The following is a 15,079-nucleotide window of genomic DNA, read 5'->3' as shown; positions in this document are numbered from 1 at the left end:
GGCAAAAACGGGCCGAAAATGCCTCCCATTGATTTCACTGGGAGGCGTCGGCGTCTTTTTCCCGCGAGCAGTAAAACTGCCTGGCGGGAAAATTAAGCGACATGCCCTATCTTCGGGCGTTTCCGCCTCTGACCTCCCATTGACTTCAATGGGTGGCAGAGAAAGCGTATTTCACGGTGTTTTATGCCCGCAGCGCTCAATGGCCGCGGGCGAAAAACGCCGCAAAAAACTCAGCGAAAATCGGCGTGCAGGGAGAGGAAAATCTGCCTCAAACTTCCAAACGGAATTTTGAGGCAGATATTCCTCGTGCAAAATACTCCGTGTGAACATAGCCTTAGACTCCCATATATAAGCTTCTAATTCTCTGAATTCCCATGCCATTGCCCCTGAGTTAAGGGCTTGGGGATTACATTTTAAGTAAGTTTATATTCATTCATTGGGCATATGAATGTCATAGAAAGTGGTTCTATCTCTGGCGGATATTGTTCCTCCCTGTAATAATAATTTTTTTCCTGTAGATGTTACTGCAGGCAAAAATTGGCAGCCGACAGCAGCTTCCCCTGCCAGAATTATCTGTTTACCAGGGGTCTAGGGAGCTGGACGTGTGGCTCTCATATTAAAAGGGTTTTCTGTGATGAGACAGACACTTTATTGTTGTAATATGGTTTAATTTAGCCATTATATATATATAACACACCCCCTTTTATAATTTCCAAAAACATAAGTGCAGCTTTATGCTTATGGTAACTGCAAGTGTCTATAAAGATCAGTGGAAGGCCCATACAATCAGCTTAAAGAAGATCTGTCACTAGTTTATTAATGCCCTATCTTCTAACTAATCTGATAGGCGCTATGATGCTGATAACTACAGTATGATTTTTTTAAAAATATTTTTTATTATTTGCAAAGTTATGAGCTTTTTTCTAAATATGCTAATTTGGCTATACTTGCCAAATGGGAGGTGACTCTTCCTTGTCACTCTGGTCAGTGTAATGTTTTCTGTATGACACAGTCCAATCATACAGCTTCTCCTCTTCTCAGCCCAGCTACACAGTGTGATCATATAGTATACAGCTTTCATTCCCAACTTTGTGTTCAACTGGTGATACCTCCGGTTGTTTCACAGCTAGAACTGCGATCCTTATGAAAGATTAGAATCTAATCTTTCATATGCCACCAGAACCGCCGTTCTAGGTGGTCCACAGCCGGAGATATGGCTATTTGAAGTGATCCCCCTTCCCTCCAGCCTCAGTCTCTCACACTGTGTGAAGCAGCTTCATGCTGATAGGACAGCGTCAGAGGCTGTGAGGAGGCTCCACCTCAGGACAATCGCTGGTGTTGACACCCATGTGTCTAGTATAGCCTCATTTGCATAATTAGAAAAAGCTCATAACTTTTAAAATTCTAAACTTTTTGGGGCACAATTTTCACTAGCATTATCAGTGTGACAGCGCCTATTAGATTAGCTAGGAGATAGGGCATTACTAAACTAGTGACAGATATTCTTTAACAATAGTGGATTTATAAATTGTTCAGGATTTGGCGCAACCAAATAACTCTTTTAAAAGTATATCCCAGGGTAATGAATGTCTAGTGTTGAGCTACTTAACCACTATCTTTATAATGATGGAGAACCCTGTTAAGTATATATACATAAGTTGTACACACGTATTTGTATATTTATTAATTGTAAGCATATAGTCCCTGTAACCAAGCAATGAAAAGATAGAGGTTCTTACCAGGTGGACACAGACATTTAACACTCGTGTCTCTTACTTCTCGAAGTCTTGGCAGATGAGATTTCAGTTTCTGCAAAGGAAGGGAATAGAAATATATTTAGATTTCATTAACTGAACATTATTAGAGCACGGCTCATTTACTGACGTGACCAAAATCCTGTCAACACATCTGGGAGAAGAATGAAAATCAGACTAGAATTAGAGCAATAAGCAGGTCTGCGCACATGTTGGTAGTTAATCAGATCCATGGTTCTTGTAACTGTAATTACTTTCAGCATTTCATGTAAGATTCCTTCTTCATGATCTTGACCAGGATTTAATATGTTAAATTAGATTTTCATGCCTCTGAGCACCTGCTGATAAACATATTGAACGAAACAGTCTTTGCACCTCTGGATAGTGCAGGATACTGTTTCTTGTATGAGTGTGTGCCAGGCATAGTGCGGGCAGGTGCAGCGCTCCTCTCTTCCCTCTGCATGTATATGCCAATGTACCTCAAGATACTATACTCTCTATTTCAATCCTTGGGATGATGTGAAACTCAGCATGGGGAAGTAAAGCAGTGATTATTTGGTAGATAGATAGATAGATAGATAGATAGATAGATAGATAGATAGATAGATAGATAGATAGATAGATAGATAGATAGATAGAGAGAGAGAGATAGATATGAGATAGATAGATATGAGATAGATAGATATGAGATAGATAGACATGAGATAGATAGATATGAGATAGATAGATATGAGATAGATAGATAGATAGATAGATAGATAGATAGATAGATAGATAGATAGATAGATAGATAGATAGATAGATAGATAGATAGATAGATAGATAGATAGATAGATAGATAGATAGATAGATATGAGATAGATAGATAGATAGATGATAGATGATAGATATTAGATAGATAGATAGATAGATAGATAGATAGATAGATAGATAGATAGATAGATAGATAGATAGATAGATAGATAGATAGATAGATAGATAGATAGATAGATAGAAAATCTAAATTCCCGAAGTTATACAAACCTAGTATACAAAATCCTATACCTTTATTCTCAGATGTGAAGTCAAGACCTCAGCCACATAGAAAGCACTGAGCCACAGTGCATACAATAGATTAACCTTACCAAAAAACACCCATGGTGTAGACCAGGGGTCTCAAACTCGGCCGGGTAAGTGGACCGCATATAGAAAAAATGGGAAGTTGACGGGCCGCATTACTTTCAAATTTGATACAATACAAAATTATTGTTAATCAATTAGTTATTTGAACTACTATAATACTATATTACTAGAATAATAATACTACATTACTATAATAATAGCGCTAGGATTAAAATTTGAGATATTTCTCCACGTGCTTATTTCAACAATCCAGCTTTCCAGTTTAAGTGTCGCTAAATGCAGTCCGGAGGCTCAGTTAGCACACATGTCAAGATTGGGCAGCCCCTTTTTAGATCGTGCCGCAGTGCCCTCTGTGGATTCTGCCGCAGTGCCCTCTGTGGATGCTGCCACAGTGCCCTCTGTGGATGCTGCCGCAGTGCCCTCTGTGGATAATGCAACACACCCCTAGATAAGGCCACAGTGCCCTCTGTAGATAAGGCCACAGTGCCCTCTGTAGATAAGGCCACAGTGCCCTCTGTAGATAAGGCCACAGTGCCCTCTGTAGATAAGGCCACAGTGCCCTCTGTAGATAAGGCCACAGTGCCCTCTGTAGATAAGGCCACAGTGCCCTCTGTAGATAAGGCCACAGTGCCCTCTGTAGATAAGGCCACAGTGCCCTCTGTAGATAATGCAACACACCCCTAGATAATGCCAGTGTCCTCTTCAGATACAGTCACACACCCACTTGTAGATAACGCCACAGTGCCCTCTGTAGAGGCTGCTACAGTGCCCTCTGTAGAGGCTGCCACAGTGCCCTCTGTAGAGGCTGCCACAGTGCCCTCTGTAGAGGCTGCCAAAGTGCCCTCTGTAGAGGCTGCCAAAATGCCCTCTGTAGAGGCTGCCCCAGTGCCCTCTGTAGATGCTGCCCCAGTGCCCTCTGTAGAGGCTGCCCCAGTGATGTCAGGGGCTTGCCCAGAGCTGGAGTCCCAGGCAGAGCGCTAGTAGGCTCTTCCTGGGACTCCAGCTGTGCTCCTGACATCACTGGGACTCCTGATCTGGGGAAGCCCCTGACATCAGAGGCTTCCCCAGAGTCCCAGAGCAGAGCTGATAATAGCGCTCTGCCCGGGACTCCGCTCTGGGGAAGACCCTGACACACTGTCCATATATGGGCAGCGATGTCAGGGAATTCCACAGAGTCCCGGAGCAGAGCCGACACCAGCGCTCTGCTCGGGACTCCGGCTCTGGGGAAGCCCCAGACATCGCTGTTCATATGTGGACAGCGATGTCAGGGAATTCCAGAGTCTCGGAGAAGAGCCGATACTAGCGGGCCGCGTGCTTGAGACCCCTGGTGTAGACCCCAGGTTTTCAGCCTGTGGTACGTGTACTCCAGGGGGTCAATGCCATGTCTTTAGGGGGTACAAACACTGTGCTCATGATAGGCTATTAAGGGTCAAAGCCCGTGGGGTACTTTATAATTTGTTTGAGTAATAGGTATTAGGCTTAAGAACACTGAGAAACACTGGTGCAAAAAGGAATGCAGGTTTTGTATATGCCTTGAACATATTTTAGAAACAACAGTAACAATATTGCTGTTTTTTTAAATAGTCTTTTATTTACACATGGAAGGCCTCGTTCACATCTGCGTCGTGCTTCCATTCATGGGTCCCGTCACACCTTTCCATCAGGGGAACCCATGAACAGAAAGCCAAACAGAAACCATAGCTTCCGTTTGCACTACCATTGATCTCAATGGTAATGCTGTCGTTGCAAATGGTTTCCGTTTGTCTCCGTTCTGTGGCTTCAGAGGAAACAATAGCGCAGTCGACTGTAATAAGTAGCTAATGAATGTTTATTAATGGCTTTTATTTCCTTTAAATGTGATTTCATAACAAATCTAGATTACATATAGAACCAGTAAAGTATTATATTTACACACATAGTCATCATATAGGTTAAAAGTTACTAGAAGTAGCCCAGTGTGCACAGGGCACTTGATAAGCTCTCAAACAATTAACTATGCATAATTATTATTATTATTATTATTATTATTATTATTATTATTATTATTGTCTCATCCACTAAAAAAACTGATTACAATTAAGAAAAGTAAATAATTGAAAAAATAAATAACACATTAGATCAAAAGGTAAAAAAAATATAACAATTTTAGAACTAAAATTAACATTAAAAATGTTAGATCTATAAGTAAAAAGGTAAAAAAAATACATTAAAAAAATTATTAAGGCACTTAAAAACATTAGATCTAGATTATAACATTTTCATTTTTTTTAGCTTGGAGAACACAGTGGATTATTTGACTTTATATTTCCTCTATTTTGTCCAAGACGCTATTTGATAGTAAACCATACCACACACATTTGATTGATTGTAACTCCAAAGATACATTAAACAGATCTATCCGTTTTTAATGATGTATTTACCACTTCAAATAACAACCCAACAGAAGAGGCTTCTAATAGAGCATCAATGAAAGCCAGCAAAACATTATCAATGAGGTCTTTAAACATCAAAGCACCAGCACATTTAAATGGTCACAAAGGGGGAGGTGGAGGGCACTATTAAAGGAGTCGGTTACTAGAATAGCACTAAAGTCAATCGGCCATATAACACCTCATGTGTAACTGTCACTGAAGAAAAATGGACAAAACATTATATATACAGGAAACAGCTTTTGTACAGTGGTCGTCGGGTAACAATGTGGGAATCTGCACAGAACAGGTTAAGTACTATATCCCACCCTGAGAAATAAACAATTGTGACATATACTATTTTATGGCTATGGGTGGCATTTATCTTAAAACAGGAAATTGTCTACTCTACCACGATCCTAACTCTAGTTACCTGCTCATCACACTGTCTCCATTGCTACAAGATGGAAATTAATAGAGAACATTTGAAGGAACTGTTAAATATACAAAGACATTTTTTATTTCTCAACTAATAACAAGATTATTTGCACATACTGATGTTTGCCTGCGTTTCGAGATGTATTTCTAATGGTATAATTGTGCCGCAAATCTAATATACTGTTTGTATTAAATTCTGCCATTGCTTTTTCTTTTTTTTGTTTCTTTTTAAATAATTTGCCGAACACTATAAATAACATGTTGTCTTCATTGTAACAATTAAGAGAATACCATAATTGTTTTTATTTTTTCATGTTTTATGATTTTATTTTTTAAACAATCATGTTTATTCTTTTTTTATACAGTTGCAACTTATCTCAGTACAGCCCTGCACAGCAGCCCAGCCTTAAAAATTATTTGTTTCTGTGCAGACTCCCTGAGCTCCCCCTTAATGGTCGGACAGAGCGCTCCTGAAATAGCTACAGCTGACACATTCTCTCTATCTTCCTTGCTGCACTCATCTCTATGATCAGTGCAGGGAGAGAACAGGAAGTTGAACAATCAGCGTTCAGCTTCCTGTTACAGCCTGGTCAAAGCTGGAGCCTGGAACGATGAGTAACTATTGGACCCCAGGTATGAAAGAATAACCCCTTCACTGCTGTCTACCAGGAATTCTGACAATTATCCCTTAACTGCCCTAGACCGCAAGGTATACTGACATTAACACCTTCACTGTCATAAACAGCTAATTAATAGAGTGCTGTGATTTAATATTTATTTGATGCTGTTCTCTCGGTTTAGGATCAGTTCAAATTACGTCAGAGCCTTTCTTCAGAGGTATACATTCTATATAGGGTCCCATAGTGAAAAATGTATATTGCTTAGTATAGATTTTTACTGAATGCCTCTATGTGGAATAGCGTAGTCTTATAGACTATTTCATACAATAAAAAGAAAGGTATACCGACATATACAGTTGCAAGAAAAAGTAAGTGAACCCTTTGAAAATTACCTGGATGTCTGCATTGATTACTAATAAAATGTGGTCTGATTGTTGTCGAAGTCAAAATTATAGACAAACACAATCTAACTAAACTAATAACACACAAACAGTTGTTCTTGCCTTTTAGTCAGCACATTGAGTAAACATCAACAGTGCAGTGAGAAAAAGTAAGTGAACCTCTGTGCTAATGACTTTTCAAGAGCTATTTGGCAATTAAGGAGATGAGATTGAAAGTGTGAGTTTTACAGGGTCTTTTCCCATTAAATAAAGGCACACAAAGCCTGGTTACTAACAAATCTAATAATCTCAAGAAAGTTTAGTCAGTATGAACCATGCTTTGAGGCAAACAACTTTCAGAAGACCTCAGAAGACATGCTATACAGATACATGAAGCTGAAAAAAAGGCTAAAAAAGCATTGCTAAAGACCTGGGTGTACATCAATACATGGTTAGATAAATTGTCTATAAATTTAGAAGGTTCTAACCTATTGCTCCCCTCCCTAGAAATGGACGTCCTGTCACTTCAAGAGAACAACAGCCAATCCTGAAAGTGGTGAGAAAGAATCCAAGGGTAACAGCAAAAGACCTATTGAGGACTCTACAAACTGCAAAAACCTATTAGAAAAATACTGAAGAAGAATGGGGTTCATGGAAGGACACCACAAAGGAAACTGCTTCTGTCCTTGTTTTATGGATAGATGAGACAAAGTGGAACTTTTTAGCACAAATTCACTACACTATGTTTGGAGCCAAAAGAACACTGTACACTAACACCTCACCCCAACTGTGAAGCATGGTGAAGGGAGCATCATTGTTTGGGGCTGCTTTGCTGCCTCAGTGCCCAGACACCATTTCCATTATTTAGGGTAAAATGAATTCAAAAGTGTATCAAAACATTTTACAAGAGAATGTAAGGGAAGCAGCCCATGACCTTAAAGAGACTCTATAACCACATTATTAGTGCCCTATCCCCTACATAAGGAGATGGGCGCTGTAATGTAGGTGACAGCAGTGATTTTTATTTAGAAAAACAATCTATTTTTACCACTTTATGAGCGATTTTTAGCTTTATGCTAATTACTTTCATATTGCCCAAGTGGGCGTGTTTTTACTTTAGACCAAGTGGGCGTTGTACAGAGGAGTGTATGACGCTGACCAATCAGTGACCAATCAGCGTCATGCACTTCTCTCCATTCATTTACACAGCAGATAGCGATATAGCTATATCGCTATGTGCAGCCACATACACAAATACTAACATTACTGCAGTGTCCTGATAATGAATATACATTGCCTCCAGACAGGACTTGATGTGTATTCAGAATCCTGACACATCTGAATCTTTTATGTGAGATTTCCAGCAAGTCAAACGTAATCTCGCGAGATTACGATGTAAAGTGTCATTTAAAACGAGATTACGTTTGCCTTGCTGAAAAACTCACAGAAAAGATTCACAAGTGTCAGGATTCTGAATACACTTCACGTCCTGGCTGGAGGTAATGTATAATCATTATCAGGACACTGCAGTAATGTTAGTGTGTGTGTATGTAGCCGCACATAGCGATATAGCTATATCGCTAGTGCAGTGTAAATGAATGGAGAGAAGTGTATGACGCTGATTGGTCACTGATTGGTCAGATTCATACACTCCTCTGTACAACGCCCACTTGGTCTAAAGTAAAAACACGCCCACTTGGGCATTAAGAAACTAATAAGCATAAAGCTAAAAATCGCTCATAAAGTGGTAAAAATAGATAGTTTTTGTAAATAAAATTCTCTGCTGTCACCTACATTATAGCGCCCATCTCCTTATGTAGGAGATAGGGCACTTATAATGTGGTGACAGAGCCTCTTTAAGCTGAACAGACATTGGGTGATACAACAAGACAATAACTCAAAACATACAAGTAAATCAACTAAAGAATTGTTGAAAAAAAGAGAAGATTTGTGTTTTGGAATGGCGTCCTGACCTTAACCCTATCAAGGTGCTGTGAGCAGGGCCACACCGTCCATGAGGCGAGTTGAGCTTTTCGTCTCAGCCGCCACCCACTTCTGCACTATAATTGTACCTGTGTCTATAGGACGCAGATACAATTACATGCATAAGTGCTGACTAGGCGCATAGGTACAGCTTGCGTCATTGAAAGGCGCTAATTGGCAGGGCAGAATAACTTGCCCTGCCAATCAGCACATTTCAACAATGCAACTTGTGTCGTTCAGCCTCAGTTCACCTGCTCATAAGAGAGCATGCCTGCATTGCCACAGGTTGGTGCGGTAATTGGATCAGGTGAGTATGTAAAGTTGTTTTTTTCTCTTAAAAGTGTAAGTGGCATTATCTATAGGGGGGGCTCTATTTACAGGGGGCACTATCTACAGGGGGAGCTATATGTGGGGCACAATCTACAGGGGGGCTACATGTGTGGCACTATCCCCAGGGTGTCTATATGTAAGGCACTATCTACAGGGATGGCTAAATGTGGGGCACTATCTACAGGGGGTGCTATATGTGGGGCACTATATACAGGGGGGCTATATGTGGGGCACTATCTACAGGGGGGCTATATGTGGGGCTCTATTTTCAGGGGGGCTATATTTGGGGTGCAATCTACAGAGGGGCTATATGTAGGACACTATCTACAGGGGGCTGTATGTGGGGCACTATCTACAGGGTCTACTATCTACTATGGCGCCATTATATTTAGGGGTGCAGTGTGTGGCACCATGAGAATTTTATCTTCGTTTATATGAGCTTTGTTCTGGTGCTGTATTTATGTTCTTGGCTTGGTTCTGGCACTGTATATATGTACTGAGCTTGATTCTTGTGCTGTTTATATGTACTGCACTCGGTTCTAGTGCTGTATATATGTAAAGAGCTTTGTTCTAGTACCGTATATATGTACTAATCTTTGTTCTGGTGCTGTATATATGTACTGAGCTTTGTTCTGGTGCTGTATATATGTACTGAGCTTCATTCTGGTATTGTATACATGTCCTAAGCTTGGTTATGGTGCTATATATATGTATTAAGCTTTGTTCTGGTGCTGTATAAATGTACTAAGCTTAGTTCTGGAGCTGTATTTATGTACGGAGCTTTGTTCTGGTGCTGTGTATGTGTATTGAGCTCTGTTCTGGTACTGTATATATGTATTGAGCTTGGTTCTCGTGCCGTATAAATGTAAGAGCTTGTTTGTGGAGATGTAATTATATAGGATACATTTATAATAACAGAATTGCAGGGCAGGTGGAATTGTTTTCAATTCATTGTATATTTAATGGGAACCTGTCAGGTAGTTTTAACCCCTTAAACCGCCACCATGTGGTAGAACATGGCCTGATAATATTTCTAAACATTCCCCAGTATGTTTTTTTCAGATGCAGCAAAATCTATAAAATCAACTTTTAAGACGGCAAACACTATATGCTAATTACTCATTAAAGGGTCATGGGGCGGAGCCACTATCCTGAAGAGTCACATAGTCCGGCCTTCAAACCCATCTTTCCATGCTTGATTGATATCCCCCTGTCTTATACATCACTAGCAGCCTCCTCCAACTTTCTTGGATGCACCATTGCCTTGTACTACTTTGGTACACACCGAGGTGTACTCTGCCCGGCTTCATCACTGCACCATGCATGCCAGGGGAGTACAAGGCAACGGCGCATCCTCAAGAGTTGAAGGTGGCTGATAGTAATGTAGAACAGCCAGAGGGAGGTTTATCAAGCATGGAAAGGTCATCAAGATCTGGGGGGTGCCATTTCAATTTTCGCCTCAGACAGCATAAAAGCTAGAATCGGCCCTGGCTGTGAGAGTAAAATATTGATGAACTCAAACACATTTGAAGAGAGGAATGGTCCAAAATTCATCCTCAATGTTGTGAAAATCTTATTTGCAGCTACAGCAAATATATGGTGGAGGTGATTGCTTCTAAAGGAGGATATTGAATTCAAAGGTACATTTACTTTTTCTTCCTGACCTATGGATGCTTACATAATGTGCTCAATAAAAGACATGAACAGTAAAACTGTTTGTGTGTTACTAGTATAGTTACACCCCATGCACATGCCTGTAAAAAAAGTCCATAATTGCGGACCATAATTGCGGTCATGTGCATGGGGCCTTAGATTGTGTTTGTGTATAATTATGACAACCAGACCACATTTTATTAGCAATCAATGCAAAAAGCAAGGTAATTCCAAAAGGGTTCACTTACTTTTAATTGCAACTGTAACTTCCCAACGTGTACTAAAAGACTACTCTTTTGTTATACTTTGGGTCGGCGTACATGACAGAATCTTTCCCTAACTGCCCTGCTCACTGGCTAAAAAGGCTCAGAGGGAACACTGTAGTCAGGCCGAGTGCTTTACAATTTAACCGTGAGCCCTGGCGTTTACAATTGTTGGGGCTGATGATGGTGACAAATAGGAAGCCTTTTCCTTTAGGATGATGTCACATTTGCTATTTATAGCAGGCAATATAGGTTAAACAGCCGGGATTAGATTTTTTGAGTTGATCCCGACTTTTGTCTTGGTACAATTGGCAGCCCCCCTTTACGGGTGATTGTGTGGGCATAACTGCTGTGCCCTCGTGACCACAGCATTGTAAATGAGTGGGGTTAATGAAAAAAAGTTTACAATTAGTAAACCTTTGGTTTATATATTAGTAAATTATAATTACATTTACAGAAACTTCCAAATATACTGTATATCTATAACCTAAATTGCTTCCTTCACAAGTCCCTATCATTTGCTTTCCTCAGAACATAGGCACCATTTACAGCACTAATATTCTATGAATAGTGAGGGCCTGTCATGTGGCCCTCACGACAGCTTCTTCTCACTCTCTATTAATGGAATACAGGTGTCATAAATGGCACCTATAATCTGTTGATGGCTCCTGGGAGAGCAGTAGAGAGGAGACTGATTTCCCCGACACCTGCTGTCCCGTAATACCAAAATCATCCCTACTCATAAAGGGAGCAATTCAGTTAATATGTTTAGGTGTATATAAAAGAACTGTTGTAAACATAAATAAATATGATCTATCTATCTATGGCTTTTCTATTGATCTCATATCTATCTAGGTGAGTAAACCCTGATATGTCCATTTACATTATTCAGCATCCATAATTTACAGTAAAGGGAACTTGTCACTTCAAACATGCAGTCTGTTCTGCAGGCAGCATGTTATAGGAAGAGAAGCTAAGCAGATATATATATATATATATATATATATATATATATATATATATATATATATATATATATATATATATATATATGCGAAAAGATACATATTTCACAATACAAACTGCATACACTATTAAATAGATCTGTTAGGCCCCTTTAACAGTGCGTGTAGCCCTACTTTTAATGTGTATTTTGGGAAAGCTCCCGATGTACACGTTAAACACGTCCATAGGGTTTCATTATGCTGAAGGAGGCCAATTTTTATTTTATTTTGGCCACCTTCATGCGGTACATACATTGGATATACAATTTTTTTGCTGGATAGACGACTACACTAATCTACCCAGAGGAAACCATTAAAAAGACATACTTTTAATGGTTGCCATAATAGCCTATATGTGATGGATACCACTGTATGGTATCCATCACAGACCTCCATTAAACATATGCATATATGGACAGGTATCATTGTAGCTTTCCTGCATGGAGCGGTGCTGTCTCTTCCCCAGAGTGTAAGATAAAGCACGGCTCTCCGAATATTCTGAGGTGTAGGTTGTGCATTCCCTACCCGGTGAGTAGTATATTTAGAAATACTCCACACACTCATTTGACGCAACTATCATAGATTTACTGATTTGTCATACAGTGTTTTTCTGGCAAGTCAAAATAATGGTAAACATCTTTGGTAAACAGCTCTTCATCAGACTAGCTATTAGCAATAATAATAAAGCAAAATTTCAATATGCAATAACAGATTGCAGCACATTACATCATATGACAAAGTATCTTAATGTCAAGTGTAGCGTCACATAGGGACTGCAATAGTCTGTAATCAGACAAAATAACCCTTCATGTAGATACAGTCCACTAAAGGTAGGAGTAGGTACAACCCTGGAGTGGGCAGGCTGCTGTGCCTTTCCCTTTGCTGGTTCCCCCTCCCTCTCCTCCTCTAGAAAACTTCGGCAACCCGGTACAGGTATACTCTACTCGACCCGCATGTCGGGGACTTAGGCCGCTAGCATCCAGGGACAAGGCTGCAGGTAAGTGAAGAGGGAATCCACGGCACCTCTATATACCTCGGTCCTTTGGCAGGTAGTTTATCTATGATGCCTGTTGGGAAGTGGTCTGCCCAGGGACTCCAGCCCTGTGGAACTCCTGACGTTGCTGTCCATATATATCGAGAGTTATGTCAGGATCATCCCCAGGGCCGGAGTCCCCTGCTATGTTCAAAATAACTCAAACAAGTCTTATGTGGGTTGAAATACATTGGTCGAATTATAATATGGCATCTAAACCCAATGCAGAATGACGACCTAGACAGATCACCGTATTAATGTATAGGAGAATCACATGATAACCTTACATCCATTTTTCCATTTCACAAAACAAATATAGGCTGAGTATGGAAGTCAATGTAACATTTTCCGATAACTAATAACTGTATGCTTTCCCATTCTTTATGTCAGGAGATTTAGGAAGGTCAATAGACGCTGAGGAGTTTATGACGACTTTATCCACTGGAGTTGTTTTCTTTCCACTAGAAGAGGTTAAGTGGATTAAACCTGTTATTGCTCTCATCCTCCATTGACTGAATATTGCTCTTAAGTGGATGCATAGTTCATGGACATTCTTCTGATATCTCATATCACCCATTTTCTATTCATGTTTTTTTAAAGCATCAATGGAATGGTAATAGAAGAGAATGATACAGATTCACATTAAATGGCATCTGCCATTAGACAGTACCCCTGATGTTGGGGCATCTATGAGATTCTCTACTAAATACAAGCCTGTACCAACAGAACAGCTCCCCAACCCTCTGATCAGGGTTTATTTGGAATGCCCCTTATTGTGGTGGCAACTTACACTTGTGTTGATTTATTCATATCTACCCCCGCACACTCACAACCAATCAAGAGGCTTGTATTCGAAATTTCAAAGGCACCCTAATATCTGGAGGCTCTGTTCATTTATAAATGCCCTATAAATGAATTTCAGTGCTAAAACATATACCGTAAGTGACTTTTCCGTGATGGTGGTATCACTTGACTTCCGGAAATTCATGGGGGATGGTGAGGAGTAAGATGTTTAAAATGTTTTTTTGTTCTCAATATACATAAAAATGCTGAAATATCAAGCAGGGGAGAAATATCTTTGAAATCATACCTACGTTGCAGAGCAGAATTGACATTTGCAATACTGAAGGGAGAACCAACGCCTTCCAAGGGCCAGCGGACATAAATAAATCAGGGTTATCTTAAGGGCCCACTTCTTTGGCATCAAATAGTTTTCTATCGCTTTATGTAAGATTAAAATGAAGTTTTTAAGAAATAGTCTGCCAGAGCCCCTCCAGTCAGAAGTCGATGGCCTATCCTATCAATATGCCATCACTTTCTAGAATTGGAAAACGCGTTTAGAGAAAAGTGGATTCGCTGCCTAATAGTAACCAGTCCGATTCCAGGTGCCATATTACTACTACTCCCTGCCTTGCTGCTGTTAAAAACACCTCCACGTTTATTTGGTGGATGAATTATCAGTAATATACTTTTGCACTGAATACATATAATGTGTCAGCATTTCTACCTGCTGTATAAACAAGACTTTAGTGTTATGAACAGTACCTCCCACACAACCTAAAAAAACAATCTTTTTGATCTTACTGGGATCTGTAATACAGGAAGAATGAAGACAAAACATTCCCAAACAACATTACACACCCATTACACAGAGAGTGTCTATATGTGGGTAAGAACATGAGGGACATGATCACCACAACTAAGATACCATCTTAATGGGGTGGACCATATAAAAAAGTACTACTGCATGTTCAATACACAAAATACACAATAAGCACAATAGACTCAAGAACACAAGAACTGATAAATTAATTACAGCACTATAATGGGATTGATATTTGCCCTTAATGACATAGACTCTTTAAAGCCACCAATATGCAGAAACAATTTCCCTAAGGGTCTTATTACACGGCCTGACGTAGGCCCAATGAGATGAGCTATCATCAGTAATCCGATAGCTCATCCCCATACATTTCTATCATGTCGGCAGCGCATTTCCCTGTTTACACCGGGAGATGTTCTGCTGACAACGATCATATTTTATGCTGCGTAAACGATGCAATCAGTCGATGAACGAGCGTTTACTCGTTC

At 40.0% G+C, this 15,079-nt stretch overlaps 1 protein-coding gene across 1 annotated transcript in view; it reads right to left on the bottom strand.

Moving 5' to 3' along the window:
- The window catches only part of LOC142662962 (uncharacterized), a 105,429-nt gene that overhangs the window by 67,710 nt on the left and 22,640 nt on the right, over positions 1–15,079 (bottom strand). Inside the window, exon 2 of the mRNA XM_075841256.1 lies at positions 1,740–1,809. Within this exon, the coding sequence (XP_075697371.1) occupies positions 1,740–1,809 (70 nt within the window). The remainder of the gene's footprint in view (positions 1–1,739; positions 1,810–15,079) is intronic.

Source organism: Rhinoderma darwinii, chromosome 11, assembly GCF_050947455.1.
Source record: "Rhinoderma darwinii isolate aRhiDar2 chromosome 11, aRhiDar2.hap1, whole genome shotgun sequence".
Taxonomy (NCBI): Eukaryota; Metazoa; Chordata; class Amphibia; order Anura; family Rhinodermatidae; genus Rhinoderma; species Rhinoderma darwinii.
The sequence above is the reverse complement of the archived record's forward strand: the minus strand, read 5'-3'. Positions and strand labels throughout refer to the sequence as shown.